This window comes from Euprymna scolopes, chromosome 21 (assembly GCF_053919585.1).
Source record: "Euprymna scolopes isolate OS-2025 chromosome 21, ASM5391958v1, whole genome shotgun sequence".
In the NCBI taxonomy this organism is placed as follows: domain Eukaryota; kingdom Metazoa; phylum Mollusca; class Cephalopoda; order Sepiida; family Sepiolidae; genus Euprymna; species Euprymna scolopes.
Window position 1 is genome coordinate 94,439,319 of NC_136502.1, and position 16,485 is coordinate 94,455,803.

At 34.9% G+C, this 16,485-nt stretch overlaps 1 protein-coding gene across 4 annotated transcripts in view; it reads right to left on the reverse strand.

The window, feature by feature from the left end:
• The window catches only part of LOC145242593 (uncharacterized), a 237,560-nt gene that overhangs the window by 164,936 nt on the left and 56,139 nt on the right, over positions 1 to 16,485 (reverse strand). For all 4 annotated transcript variants that reach the window (XM_080105699.1, XM_080105701.1, XM_080105700.1 and 1 more), the window contains exon 2: positions 13,911 to 14,054. In XM_080105699.1, the coding sequence (XP_079961825.1) occupies positions 13,911 to 14,054 (144 nt within the window). The remainder of the gene's footprint in view (positions 1 to 13,910; positions 14,055 to 16,485) is intronic.

A 16,485-nucleotide genomic window follows, 5' to 3' on the forward strand; every position in this document is an offset into this window, starting at 1 on the left:
ATGAATTGTTTTGATAATATACGTAAAGTGAAATAAATCGAATATAAAATTAAATGAAAATATATTAAATAATTAAATGTTAAATAGATTTTGTAAATAGTACAGTTGAAATGATTAGAATATTTCCAATATGTAATAAGGTCGAGGTAATTAGTTAAAGAGATTTAATATAATGTGATATGCAAATGAGCATAAGTCATTCGATATGGGGGTGGTTTGTAGACTAGTATATAAAGAAATTAGGCAAAGTTTCTTATGTCTCCTATAACAGAAACATCCTAAAATGGGTTCTAATGTTTCTCTACCAGGAGAGATCTACCCTCTTACCTCCTTTATATTTCGTTGATGATGGAGAGCTGTACACACAGACAGAAACACACGAACCCTATTACTTTATAAAAATATAGATATATAAGTAAAATTTATTTTTCTTTATGTTGCAATATAATTTTATATAATTAAAGAGTATGATTAAAGAAAATTGGAAGGTTCTACTTGTAGACACTAGAGATAGAAACTGACCAATCAAATGGAGCCACGTTCTGCTAGCAACCAATCAGAAACTGAAATCGCTCCATTAAAAAATATTGGATCTTTTAGAATTCCCATACATAATATTTTGTGTCTGTACAAGAAAGATCTTTGCTCTTTGTCTGCAAATTTTAAAATTCAATACTTACACAGATAAGCTACCCACCAAAAACTGTTTTTCATTTCCAAGACTTATACAGGTTGGCTTATCCATCGGAAACTCTTCAGAAATTAAATATGGCTTTCAATTCAAAAGAGTTTATCAATTGAATTTAATGAAAATACAAGGAATATATGCAAGTAGAATTCATATTTATTCATATTTAATTTTAAATTCATCCCCCGTTTCCGGGCCATTCTGGCTTTTTGGGTCAGTTAACTAAAATTTAAAAATAAAAAGAGAGAGCAGGTGCGTTAAAACGTAGCCTTGGAAAGGAAAATAATTTTTTGCATTTGTTATTATGTTGTATACAAGACAAAATGAATGGCGTTGCTTAGGTGTCATAAGAATAATAATAAAGACTGTATTATAATAATAACTTTATTATTTAGAAATCCATTCTTAAGATGGGGGGGGGGCTTTTTTTAACTATTCTCTACTTTCACTTTACAATATAATAAACAAAATACTGAAAAAGTGGAATTTAATCTGAAAATCTTATTTCCAAAAATAACATGATCCGTATTCCGTATAAGTATATGGATAATTTTTCCAAAATAATTCATTTAGAATACAAAAAAAAGTTATTATATTATTCAGAAAAAAAAGTAAGACTACTTATATGGATATTTATTTTTGTAAAAGAAATTATTTAAAAATAAAAATGACTACAAAACTTTTCCTGTTCTTTTCAACTGTGTCATTTGAAGCTTCTTGATAAATTGCAGAAACGCATCTGTAATTTGATTGGACCCACACTTTTTTCTTCACTGCAACCTCTTTCTCATGGACGTGATGTTGTTAGTCTCAGTCTTTTCTACAAATACTATTATGGCATGTGTTTCTTCAGAATTGTCTAATTTATTCCCTGCTTCCTTTGTTCCAGCTCGTTTGACTCATTGATCTAGTGGTCTTCATCAATTCATTGTTTTAATACCTCATTGTAATACAGTTTCCTATTCCAATAACTTGTTCCCAAGGACTGTAAGGTTTTGGAACTCTCTTTCTGCTGAATTTACAGGTCAACCCTCCTTTTGTCAGGGGGCCAATAAAGGTTCAAGGATCGACCACTGAGTCATACCTGCATGTATATCATGCTATTTGGACTTACCTGGATTTTTCACTTGTTTAAGAAGGGTCTAATTATAGTAGGTATTTGACTAGTAATACCATATAATTTAATTTTCATGAGAAGACCTTAGTGCCAGATCTTTTCAACAGTTTTAGATATATCGAGGACTATTGTCTTAGCTTTTCTTGCCTTATCCAATGCATGCTTTATGCATTCAAAGATGACCTTTAAAATATCCATAGTAGAACGAGTTTGCCTAAATCCATACTGTGAGTCGGAAAAGAAATTTAGTATCTATGAAGTGGTGGACTAGCGCTCTACTAACTCAAGAACTCTCAACCATTGTTTCCAGAGGATCATACCAGCAAAGTTTCCTATTCTACACACATCTCCCAATACTGTCCAGATTTAGTCTTCCTCTGAAGTCACCAGAACCAAGCCTGTTTTTAAAACTTACTTTACACATCCATCATATCATTCTCATATCATTTCTCTCCATGCAACGCATGTCTTCAACCCTCACTGTCGAAACTTTAGATATATAGAAGATTGCCGCCCTAGCTTTCCTTGACTTATCCAGTGCATGGTATATGCTGTTGAAATATTTTTTATATAAGAGAAGGATTAAAGAAAATTGGGAGGTTCTACTTATAGACACTAGTGATAGGAACTGACCAATCAAATAGAGCCATGTTAAGCAAGCAACGAATCAAAAACCGGAATCGCTCCATTAAAAAATATTAGATCTTTTAGAATTTCTGCACATAATTTTTCGTGCCCACATGAGAAAGATGTTCACTCTTTGTTTATGAACTTTTAAAGTTCAAGACTTATACAGATCATTTCCCCATCAGAAACTCTTTTTCATCTCCAAGACTTATACAGATTAGCTACCAACTGAAACCTCTTTTTCATCTCCAGGACTTATACAGATTAGCTATCCACCGAGCACTCTTTTTCATCTCTAAGACTTATACAGATTAGCTACCCGCCAAAAACTCTTTTTCATCTCCAGGACTTATACAGATGTTACCCACCGCGCACTCTTTTTCATCTCTAGGACTTATACAGATTAGCTACCCACCAAACACTCTTCTTCATCTCCAGGACTTATACAGACTAGCTACCAACCGAACACTCTTTTTCATATCCAGGACTTATACAGATCAGCTATCCACCGAAATCTCTTTTCTATCTCCAAGAATTATACAGGTTAACTAACCACCAGAAAGTACTTTTTATCTCCAAGACTTATATAGATTAGCTACCCACCAAACACTCTTTTTCATCTCCAGGACTTATACAGATTAGCTACCCACCAAAATCTCTTTTCTATCTCCAAGAATTATACAGGTTAGCTACCCATCGAGCACTTTTTTTCATCTCCAAGACTTATACAGATTAGCTACCTACCGAACATTCTTTTTAATATCCTTGACGTATACAGATTAGCTACCCGCTGAACACAGATTATACAGATTAGCTACCTACTGAACTTTTTTTTTCATCTCCTGTACTTATACAGATTAGCTACACACTGCTCACTCTTTTTCATCTCTAGGACTTATACAGATTAGCTATCCACCGAAAACTCTTTTCTATCTCCAAGACTAATACAGATTAGCTACCCACCGAACACTCTTTTTCATATCCAGGACTTATACAGATTAGCTACTCACCGAACACTCTTTTTCATATCCAGGACTTATATAGATTAGCTACTCGGCAAACACTTTTTTTCATCTCCCGTACCTATACAGATTAGCTACCCACCGGAAACTCTTCTGAAATTAAATATAGCTTTCAAGTTCAGTTCAAAAATTAGCAATGGAGAGACGCTTGTAAAGCAAAGTTAATTCATGGTTCCACATTATTAACAGAACAAGGCAACTGAGAAGGTCTTGCCTATAACTCCTTTTATTTCCATGGAGATTAGTTGAAACACATATTGTGTAAAACTTTCTAGCTACCCACCGAACACTGCAAAAATCCATTAACCTTTAACTTTATATAGGTAATCGATAAGTATGATTAGTAACTTTTATTTATTAATTTTTGTTCCATTAGATGTAATGATGTTTTGAGAGGGGGAAGGAGGTGGCTAAAGGGTAATTTTGGCACTTTCCCTTTCTCTTTTTTTTTTCTCACTCTCTCTTCCATGAATAATTAAATGTACAGCCCTTACCTTTAATGAAACAAACTTTTCAAATAAGTCAATGCAACATGTTCAGAAAATCAATATGCTTGGTTGAGCTGAGTTTAAACAAAACACCTGCACAGGTTTGTCTGGTCAATCAATTGCTTAGCTCACAATGCCTCATGTCAAGCATGAGATTCAACACCAGCAAGGAAAGTTAAATATCTAAAATAAAATATCTTAAATGGTACCGTTACATTTCATTGTATTTTATTCTTATGCAATGCTGTGTGTGTGTGTATGTGTGTGTGTGTGTGTGTGTGTGTGTGTGTGTGTGTGTGTGTGTGTGTGTGTGTGTGTGTGTGTGTGTGTGTGTGTGTGTGTGTGTCTGTGTGTGTGTGTCTGTGTCTGTGTGTCTGTGTGTGTGTGTCTGTGTGTGTGTGTGTATGTGTCTGTGTGTGTGTGTGTGTGTGTGTTTGTGTGTTTGTGTGTGTCTGTGTGTCTGTGTGTGTGTGTGTCTGTGTCTGTGTGTGTGTCTGTGTGTGTGTGTCTGTGTGTGTGTCTGTGTGTGTGTGCGTGTGTGTGTGTGGGTTGTGTGTGTGTGTGTGGTGTGTGTGTGTGTGTGTGTGTGTGTGTGTGTGTGTGTGTGTGTGTGTGTGTGTGTGTGTGTGTGTGTGTGTGTGTGTGTGTGTGTGTGTGTGTTCGTGTTCGTGTTCCAAAAAGATCAGCTAGTTGCTTTAGTAAAATTCTACTGTGCGAAGCAGGGCATACGTAAAGGTAAACAGAAAAAAATCCATCAGAAACTTAGTCCAATCTCATTATAATTTATTTTAACAGTGCCAGCCCTCTTCAGACGAGAGGAGAGCTAAGTCAGCTACAGACCTGACTAGTTTCTTTCGTCTGATAAAGCCTAGTGCAAGGATTACTTTTTTTAAAGTCTAACACCGTCCATATCTGCAACAAAGAGATGAATCATCCAGGTCTTGAATGCATAAGTTAAATCATCATAAGCATGCAATTTGTAATCCCACTCAGATCTATCCGGGCAGAATAAAAAAATCTATATATATATAAATCACTGTGTGTGTGTGTGTGTGTGTGTGTGTGTGTGTGTGTGTGTGTGTGTGTGTGTGTGTGTGTGTGGATAAAAAATTAATACGAAAAATACATAAATGTTTATATCATTTCTGTATTTATTTCCTATACGAATACAGTCTTTCGAAAAAATTATGAGGAAGGAACTCACACACACACACACACACAGTGATTTACATACATATATATATATATATATATATATATATATATATATATATATATATATATGTATGTATGTATATACGAATTTAAAGAGTTTTTTTTTAATAAACATAATTGTTCAGTGAAATTAAATTCTTTTGAACTCAAATCGTAAAGGATTCTTTTTCTCTTTCATACCATGCTGGTGTTAATACTTGACACATTCTCAGACGGATTTCGAGGTTAAGGTTTTAAAGTGCTATACAGTGTATGCACCGGTCGTGCGCATGTGTGAAAATGCATAGGAAGTCTATTATTTAAAAAGAACTGTCTATATGGCAATTTAAATATTAATACCAATCTTTAAATTTTAGAATTTCTAGTTTCTGATTCAGGCACAACGTACACAAGTCATGTAAATGTCCACACACGCGCGAACACACACACATACATAGTAATAGGGTGCTAGTGCTGGATTTATTTGGAGTTTTTTAATATTGAATATGCCTTTATTGGTTTTAAAATCTTGAAAGATCATGTAGTATTCCTTGTTATTCAAGTTTTCTTCAGCAGATATAGTAGTTTGCTAAACAATGCTTTTTGCTAGTCTGTTTTGCTCGTGACTACTTCCAGAGAATGACGTCACAGTTTTTGAACCAAACCTGAATTCTACCATTTCATACACAAACGAGGAATAAAAAACTTATCGTACCAGCACAATTAATGAATACCAACTGAAGTATATAAAAAGAAAAATCTACAAGACAGAACGGATATTCAAACGGATTAGAGGTAAATCTGCCCTCAACATATCTCTAAGAATAAAAAACAATTCAAGGATACAAAAGAAATTACTTTTTCCTCGTTTAGAAACGAGCTCGTATGTACTCTGTTGTTTTATGTCTTGCTCATTTATAACATAGAAAGCTGGTCTTACCGATCGGGTATTCTCGTGACTTTATTGTGGACTATTACAGATCCTCTCCTGTAAAGAAATAGTTAAAAACCCCAGGATACTACTTTCCGAACTCCTTGTTTCTACCGGCAAACCCCATTGTATGTGTGTATACGTGAGTGTATATACATGCGTATGTATCCAAAGGGCGAATGAACTCTTTTTCTGGGTCAACGGCCAACTAGCACCGTGTATATTTGTGTGTGTGTATATGTGAATTGGAGTAGAGAGGGCTCCCGTAAGCCGTGGTGAAGGCAACCTTTCTAGGAGAAGCAAATCTCTGATTTAAAAAACAATAAAGCGGAAGACCAGTACCCGCATTAAGCTGGTCTGCAGTTTAATTTGTTGCTGGCTATCTTGCTCTTGCTTGTTGCTGGATCTCAACATTTTGAACCGAGAGAGAGACTTAGCTGTCGTACAAAGCTAAGACTCTGTAACATCATATTTGTATAGATACTCCCTCAGACATTTGGGCTCATGGATTTTAAATGTCTGAGGGAGTGGCACTCGTCCGACAAGACGTTGCAATCATCATCATGTATGCATATATATATATATATATATATATGTATATATGTATATGTGTATGTATGCATATATATATATATATATATATATATATATGTATATGTATATGTGTATGCATATATATATATGTGTATAAGTTGGTGGGTATATGTATGTGTGCATATGCACTACTCTAATCCCTTATACCTCATTTAAGTATCCAACACTGCCCCTTTTTTAACGAAACTAAGAACTTTTTATTTTCATAATTTTTGTTCTTTTATCTTATTTTATATATATATATATATATATATATATATATATATATATATATATATAGAGAGAGAGAGAGAGAGAGAGAGAGAGAGAGAGAGAGAGAGAGAGAGAGAGAGAGAATTTTTTTTCGCCTCTCCTTTCTTTTTTTGTTCTTTTTACTTTACCCTTCACCCTCTATCCCTTAAATATATTTCATGGGTCTTGGATCTTGCCTTTATCTGTACCCCTTAATTTCACTCAAATTCTAGTTATTATTACCATTATTATTATTATCACTATTATTATTATTATTATTATTATTATTATTATTATTATTACCATTATTATTATTATTATTATAAATACTATTATTTTTGTTAACATTATTATTGTTATTTTATTATCGTCGTCATCGCTATTATTATCGCTACTATCATCATCATTTTTATTGTCATTACCACCGTCGTTATTACTGTTGTTATTATTAATATTGTTATAGTTAATAGTAAAATTCCCTCTATTACTCCACCACGCCAATCATCCATATCCAAAATTCTGTTTTTGTCCTGTTAGACATCCCCAAAGAATTTGTCACCCTATCTCTCTACCTTTTCCTTATAAAAAAGAAAACATAGAAATATTACCTAGCATATAGTATACTTTGAAAATCCAGTATTATAGCCTTATAACTACCCACTCAGACCCACCCCTTTCGCCTTAAATCAACACCATAATATCCCTCCCAAAAGTATACACTATTTCATAGTGATGTCATATCGCTTGCATATGTTAAAAAATGCCCCTCCATAGATAATAGACACCTTACACGCCGTTAAATTAGAACCACCACACATCCAGTTAAGTACCAACTTTAACCCTAAATCATATACTAAATACACTTAAGAATATGATAAAGACTCTATACACCTTTCTACACTACACTATATATAATACGCTCTTCCTTTATTTAGAATTCTACCCCCCGCCCCAACATCATTTATAATTTTAATTTGTTTGATCTATTTCGTCCCTAATGAATCCAACGCTAGACGCCGCATCCCCACTATGTTACCTAGCATCTTCTCTACTCTTATGATGAGAAGCATTAGGCTTCGAAATGCCTTGGCATAAAGAGTCCCTTTCTATCCCCCAACTAATCGATTGTATTCCCTTATTGAATAAATGAACCAATCTATATCAACCAATATATAGTTCTGTGTCTTCATTTCAAACTCCTATTGTCTTCATATATAAGCTCCGTTGATACTTGTTGAGCTTTATAATGTCCAGATAAGTCTCCTTTCATAGAATTGAGCTTGTTCTTTTCCTCTAACGCTCTAAGCTATATATATATATATATATATATATATATATATATATATATATAGGTAACATTATAGAATCAAATGAGGTATAGTTTGTTTAAACAGTTACATTAAATTTAGCTTAAATTTGCAATTTTCAAGAAAATTATAAGTGCGGACTTTCTTTTTGCCGCCTATGTTTATATATATATATATATATATATATATATATATATATATATATATAAATTATATATATATTTATTTATAAATTATATATATATATTTATAAATTATATATATATATATATATATAAATTATATATTTATAAATTATATATATATATATTATATATATATATTTATAAATTATATATATATATAAATTATATATATATTTATAAATTATATATATATAAATTATATATATATAAATTATATAAATATATATATAAATATATATATATAAAGTATATATATATAAATTATATATATATAAATTATATAAATATATATATAAATTATATATATATATAAATCATATATATATATAAATTATATATATAAATTATATATATATATATATATATATATATATATATAAAGCCAACCATATCAATGTGTTTGTCTACTTGTTTGTCTTCATTTTTTCAAAGTGCATCTCATCCAAGACGCAAGGTGAAAGGTAAGTGAAATGATTTCATTTATTGTGAACCCTTCTTTTGGGGGCTTTTAGCCAGTGAAAATAGCTGCTAAGGAGCCAAAATAGGAAAATCTTGGAACTTAGCAGGTGTAATTCGACTAAACGTGTGCCAATATATACATTTATGCGTTAGTCGGTTAATTTTAACTATTTCTTGTCCATCTGATGGTAGCTCCAACGGTAACAACTAAAGCTGGAGCACTATATGTCTTGGTTTCAATTTTAACTGATGACGCTTAAGTCCTATTTTTTTATTACTTTTGAAATTGCTACTACATATTAAGTACAATATCATAATAAATACGAAATCTGCATAAATGAAAATATCATATTTAAGCGTATTTTACAACTGGACAATGCTGGACGACCAGGTAGTCTATATATCTATAAAAAGTGAGAATGTGTGTGGGGGGGTGAGGATACTTCTCAACCTATATACTCTATGATTTTTTGATCTACAGACTTGAAATTTGGTATATAGGGTATTCAGACATATGGAAAACTCAATTGGCTTTCATCTGGAAAAAAGGGCTGCTATCGGGTCAAAATTGAAAAATTAGTACTTGGGAGGGGGTCATCGGATTTTCATCTGTTTGTCAACTGTTTCACGACTGTGTGTGCGTTAATCGTTCACCTTATGTTAAGAATAAGTAGGTTTGAAAACACATTTTAACGGTCGTATCAAGCTGGTCTAATGGTTATCGTACTTGCTTCACTGTCTTAAGGTTTTTATTTCGATCTCAGCACAAGTATTTTTTTTTTACTTACAAGAAGTGAACTATTAAAAAAAACATACAACTCGCATGCACATGTCTCAGTTTCTTTCCATTTTTTTTTTACTTCATTTTTTTTTTCTTTGTTTTTTAGGTTGGTTGGTTGGTTGTTTTTGTTTTACGGCATATCAACCCTTTTCGGGTTATTTAATGCCGAATCCAAAGATTTTGAAGAAAAATTTTGTTAATAGAATATATCTGTTTTTTTTCACGTCGGTTTCTATTTAACCCATAGTTGGGACCCTAACAGGTACTACCACTCCGGGTCAGAGTGGACCTGGGAGCAATGGTAATTAAAGGGTGGCTCCACACTCCCCAAAGCCCACAAGCTGGGGCTTCACCACTGGATATAACTTAAGGTCATATCCAGGACCCCCATTGAGGGACTTTTACCCTCTGAAGGGGGGCAGTCGGCGTATTCTAATGCCCCACCGACAGGGCCTTTTTTTTTTTTTAGGAATTTTACGTTACGTTTAATACCAGGTAGTGCCGGGTACGTGTTCTAGTATATAATAAATTGTATCTAAAACTTCATCAAATAAGACGATTAAAAAAAAGTAAGAAAAAGAAAACAAGTTATCGTTAAAACGTTTACTGTGCTCTACAAATATTGCTAGTCTAATTATTTTTAAATACTAGTCACCTTTTTCTACTTTTGTCTGCAACACTCCTTAACAAATAAATTGCAATGTGTGCACCCTGTGTTCGATTAATGTTCGCTTCTAACCAGACGTCGGACGTTGCTAAAATGCTAATTATTCAGGTCGCGCACTTGTTCTTCAATTATCGTCACCATTATTAATAGAACAAACAATGTTTCGAATGCGTTTCATATTGCCAAGTAACAATGTAAACAAAATAGATGCAAAGTTTTTTCTTTCTTTCTTTCTTTAATTTGTGCTAGTAGTAGTAGTAGTAGTAGTAGTAGTATCGTCTGGGTTAGACCTCTATACCGCAATCTTTTTTAGCTAGTCTGCGAAATTGTCTTCAGACAGTTGAGCCGTCCCATAGCCTCCTTCCAGTCAGATGACCGGACAGTGAACAGTGTAGAATCAGGTGGTTTGTATCTTCGGGGTGGTCTTCCTTGTACTTTGAGCAGATTGGGGAGTCTATTTGTCTCCACTTGTGTTTGTTTACTGCAGTCATGCAGTGTCTTGTTCTGATCTGGTTTGCCACTGCTCCCTACTATTTGTATCAAAGCCTGGGATGCGTAAAGTTGGGTCTTCAATGATGTCCCCCTTCTTTGGGAGTGGTGTTTTTCCATTCCTCCTTCCATGTTTCAACTAGGTCGAAATTCTTGATTTTTGACTTGTAGAAGGGTTTTCTTGACTGTACAAAGGATCACCACTTTGTTGTAGTGTGCAGGCTTTAAAACTTAGAGTGATCCACCCAGGCGATCAAACGGAATTTACAGACTTTCTGAATTCCCTCCTGATCAATTCTTCTACACCGCCACAACGGAAATGCAAAATTTGTGCTAATTTATAAAAAGTAACCTTTAAAGGAATGGTGTTCATAAAAATGGTCATACGATAGACTGTCATTAAAGCATTTTTTCTTTTTCTTTGAATAGCTAATAAATGTTTTTTTTTTATTAAGAATGCTTAGGAACTAGTGGGGTTATTCGTTGTTGTCCGAGGTACAGGGATAACAAAATAAAAGAGTTCTAAAAAAAACGGGCGTATAGCATTTTCATTTCAACTCCGCCCTTCATTCTCTTCTGCCTCTCCCACTGCTTCCATCTCCCACTCTCTCTTTCTGTGTAATTTAACAGCTGCCTGTCGCTCAAGGTGTAACAGAGCACGGACGCACGTATGGCAGCTATGTGCAAATACCGAGCCGTGTGCGAAATGACGTCACGGTAAGGAAAAAGAAAAAGACTATAAAAAGAAGAGAGAGAGAGCATGTTAGAGACGTGGATGACGTTCGAGAGAATAGAGGTCAGAGAGAAGAAGCATGATCACGGTTTATTCGGAAATAAATGTTGTTAAAAAAACAGAAGGACTCGAGTTATTGCTTGTCTTATATTCCTTGTGACGTAGACTGCATACAATGTGTGGGTCCCGTGCGTTAGCGAGTGTGTAGCGGTACAGAGACGTAGAGATTATGAAATAAATATCCTTTTTCCAGAATATCCAACAAAGGAAAAAGAAAAAGTAAAACAAATAAATACACAATAAAAGAATGTTACCAAAGGCAAGATAAATTACTGTTCTATCTACCTGGATAAGATTTTTGTGTTTTAACTTTGACTTATTTTAAAGCGTTTTTTTTGTTTGTTTTTACTTAAAATAAAGGTAGTGTAAAGCATGTTGAGTTAAAACAAAAACAAAATGGTGGTCTCATTAGAGCCATAGTGGAACCCCGATAATCGTCCAAAAATCGAAAATTAAACAAAATACTGATAGAAACACATCCAATAAACGCTTCTCTCTATTTTTTCATTTTTCTTATCATTTTGTTTAAGCCAGGGATGGGGCATCCTACCAGATGCCAAACATACACCTGCTATTTTAGACACTCCAACCGAGAGATCTTTTTAAGATTCTAACCGTCCCTCCGTTATATGTGCGAAAATGTGCACCAGTATTTTGTTTAATTTTTGTTTTTTGTTTTTTTTTTGTTTTTTTTTTTTGAACGAGTATTGAGACTCGACTATGGATTTATTTTTATATCCAGTGACAGTAATAACTTTTGGAGTTGTGGGCCCTTCGGATGATTGATGAAGTTTCATTTCAGTTGAAAGATGAGCATCATGAAACGGATAACATTTGTAACATTGTACGGTCGATGATGTGTGTGTGTGTGTGTGTGTGTGTGTGTGTGTGTGTGTGTATCATTTATTAATTTCAACTGAATCAGATGATTATTGTTGGCTTTCGTTTCCCCGATATCTTTCTAGTTAGAATTTTTTCTAGAAAGCTATTGAGTACTTATGAAAAGGACCACATGGAGGTTGCCAACATCCCTAAGTGAAAGTGTTTCTATGGAACGAACTGAATTCAGATTTCACACACCCAGGGTTTTTTTTTTATTATTACATTTTCACTTCGAACAAGGCTCAGTGCCACTTTGACTATCAGGGACATAAGTTGCAAGGATACTATGTAGGGAGTTGAGCAGCAAGATGTTTGTTTACATTACCCTTGAACTTCTGCATATCAGTACAATTGCGGAAGAAGAAACCTGGAAAGGAATTCCAGAATCTAAGTTCTGGAGAAGAAACTATTAGAGCAGTAGGCTTTCTTACATTTAGGATCTTTACTGTGTAGGGGTGAGACTTTGCTGCTTGTCGGGTTTGACAGTGGTATTTATGTTGAGGAGGTACAAGGGCTTGTAGTTCGTCGGAGCATCCTCCATTAAAATACTTGTAAAACAGGCAGAGGGATGCAACATTTCGTCGGTGGTACAAAGGTTGAAGCTTAGATGACAGTTCAGGACCAACAGGTTGGTGTCTCTCTTTTGAACCCTGTCCAGGAATCAACCCATGTTGTTAGCCACTTAGCCATCATCACCTACCCTGTTCATGGTGCAGGGTAAGGCTCTCATTATCATCATGGTTAGCAACCAGGGATAGTCCTAGGGAAGGGATTTTATCCTTGGCCCCTTAAATCAACAATGATCAGACCATTTCTGTAATGATCTGGTCCCTGTTGATTGCGGTGTAATGCTGTTCCTGTGCAGTTCTAGGAGGTCCACTCTCCCAGGTTTTGCCTTCTCTCTTTGAGAAGAGGTTAGTTTATTGCTAATCGCCTGAGGCGCCCTTGCCAGGAATGTCGATCGGGCTGCCCAGGCATTTTTTCAGGTCAGAATGTCCCTCTTCAGGAGGGGCTGACTTCTCAATCCTACTTTCTGACCCTGGTGTCACAGTTCTTGCAGTGGGAGAGAACTAAATATACCCCAAGGAAGTAGGGTTATAGCCCAGTGACGGGCAGAGCACTGGTGATACCAACTCCTTGATTGTATGCTATAAAAACTCTAGTACTGAGAAATATTATGAGAAAGGGAGATAGTTTGGATATGATTGAATGGCCACAATCTCGACGCCTTTGTACGAGTACATCACTATATAGCTCGTATTCTCAATGTTCTGTCTTTAAGAAATTATTTTTCTATAAAAGATTTTTTTATTTCTTAATCTTAAAAACAAAATGTAGCGATAAACAATTATACACTCCAAATATGGATGAAAGAAATCTTGGAATGCTGAATGCAATTAAAGCACTAATAACCATGAACAGCAGTTTCAACAAAAAGTACATAGAAATACTTACTTGATGCAGTTTTGTTGACCATAATTCCTTTATAGGGACCTCCCCCTATGAAATGCACCTGGCTAAAATCAATTTCACTATGGCATTTGCGTTCCAGCCGAATCATTGCGCAGTCATCTCTGCGACTTGCTGTCATTACAATTTCTGAAATAAAAAAAAAAGATACCACAATCGTCATGAGTAAAGTTTTTAAAAAAAGTCTGTTGTATGCGATAAAGTTTACTTTGTTAGTCAGCATCAATATCAGCATCATCATCATCGTCTATAACAGAGCCGCTACACGTATGTAACAGCAGCACAGCACATATGCAAATGACCAAGTCAGTGTGCGAGGTGACGTAACAGCAGAGGAGGAGAAGAAAAAGAAAAGTGGGGAGAAAAATATGGATCCACGTGGGCAGTGAGAGCAACTTGGAAGCACGTGTGAGTATGAGAGGAACTTTTAAAACAAGATGCAATCCAAACTTTGAACAAAAAAAAAATGGTCTGACTATCGTGTGTTGTGGGATGAGCTGTAGACATAGCAGTGGAAAGAAAAATAAAGATTAAAAAATAACCCATGTGGCCGTAACTTGACTTGAGCAGACATGTCAACATGGGAAGAGAAAAAGCATGTGTTCGACATAGCAGAGTTTTGTTAACCACATAGGGAATGAAGAGACTTGTAAAACCAAGATACAGGTCTTGTTTTGAAAGTACCATGAATAAATACCTTTTATTTAAACGTTAAAACAAGGTGAGTCAAATATCTTTTTTCCTTTGTTTCTTTGCAAGACAATTGTGCACAATGAACTACCACGTTAAACATCACCATCACCATCACCATCACCATCGTCATAGTTTAAAGCCTGTTTTACATGCTGGCTTGCATTGGATGACCTTAAGGAATTGACTTACAAACTAACCTATCTCTGGACACATTTTTATTTATCCCTCTTTCTTTCAAGTACATTTTAATCATTTCTTCCCATGTTTCTCTTGACATTCCTTTGTGGAATGAACCTGTTACCTTAACTATGTATGTATGTATGTATGTATGTATGTATGTATGTATGTATGTATGTATGTATGTATGTATGTATGTATGTATGTATGTATGTATGTATGTATGTGGCACTCGTCTGACAAGACGTTGCATCATGTATGTAAGTATGTATGGCTACGTCAACCACTTTAAGTCGCACAAAACTCCTGTTTAGGTCAACTTTGCACCTATTAGTCTGAACCAAACGATTTGTTTAACATGCAGCAAAGTTTGCAAGTCTACTGCTGGTTTGAGAAGACGTGTGATTGTTCATAGGAATACCCTTCAACCTCCAGAGGAAGTCAACTCGATGGAAATTGCTCAATTTGTATGTCACATCTGCTTCAAGATGTGCAAATTTGCGGTGAGAGTGCAGAGTCATCTGAGATAGCATGGACAAGATTGGGAGAACTCAATGTGACGGCGATCATCTGGAAAGATGCAGGAATCATCATGTATGTATGTATGTATGTATGTATGTATGTATATGCATCTGTCTGTTTAATGTGTATTTTTGTATTTGGTGAGGAACGCACAATTTCCACATGCTGTAGTATATATTGATTACTATTTGTTGTTATGTTACTATTGTAGCTTGTATCTGCTTGAATTTTTTGTATTTTGTATGTTTTTCTTTAATTCTTATTGATATGAATTGGAAATAAATTGGGGAGTTCGACTGAAGAGTACATTTGCTCTCGTTATCATTTGTACTTTGTGTATTTAAAAAAAATAAATAGATAAAACTGTTTATCATCATCATCATCATCATCATCATCAATTCAACGTCTATTTTACATGCTTCCAAACTAACTTATCTCTGGCCAGGTCTTTATTCATCAATCTTTTTTAAGTTCATCCTTATCACTTCTTCCCATTTTTCCCCTGGCCTTCTCCTGTGAACTGACCCTGCTACCTCAACTGTTCTGCATCTACTAACCCAAGAACTTTCATCCATTCTTTCAGCATGACCATAGCATCAAAGTCATTTGCACACAGCTTCCTATATTCTCCAGATTTAATCTTCTCTCTGAAGTCATCAGATCTAAATTTGTCTTTAAGACTCACATTACAAATGCATCATATCATTCTGATAACACTTCTCTCCATGCAACACATGTCTCTCCCTATTAGACAGGGTCCCAAAAAAGTCTCCAATTTAATAGGTCCCTCACTATCAACCGAGCTCCAAACTCTGTCCCATCACTACAGTCTTGCAATTCGGTGCTTGTTTAACAAATACAAATGGAATGTGCTCTGACACACTCGTAGCATTTGTGCCTCCTGGATGTGAATACTCCTGACTAACCAGACAACAGCAAAATCCCACTGCTTCACTGTAGAGGTCCCTAGATGCCAGAAACCTTCTACTCTAATAGTTTTTTTCCTAGGACTACTAGACCTTGGAATTCCCTTCTGGGTTCCTGCTTTCCGGACTGTACTGACATGCAGAAGTTCAAGTGTAATGTAAATAGACAGAATTATGTCCAAGATAGTAGCTGCCTACATCAAAGTGGCATCGTGCCTTTGTTTGGGGTAAAAATGCAATAA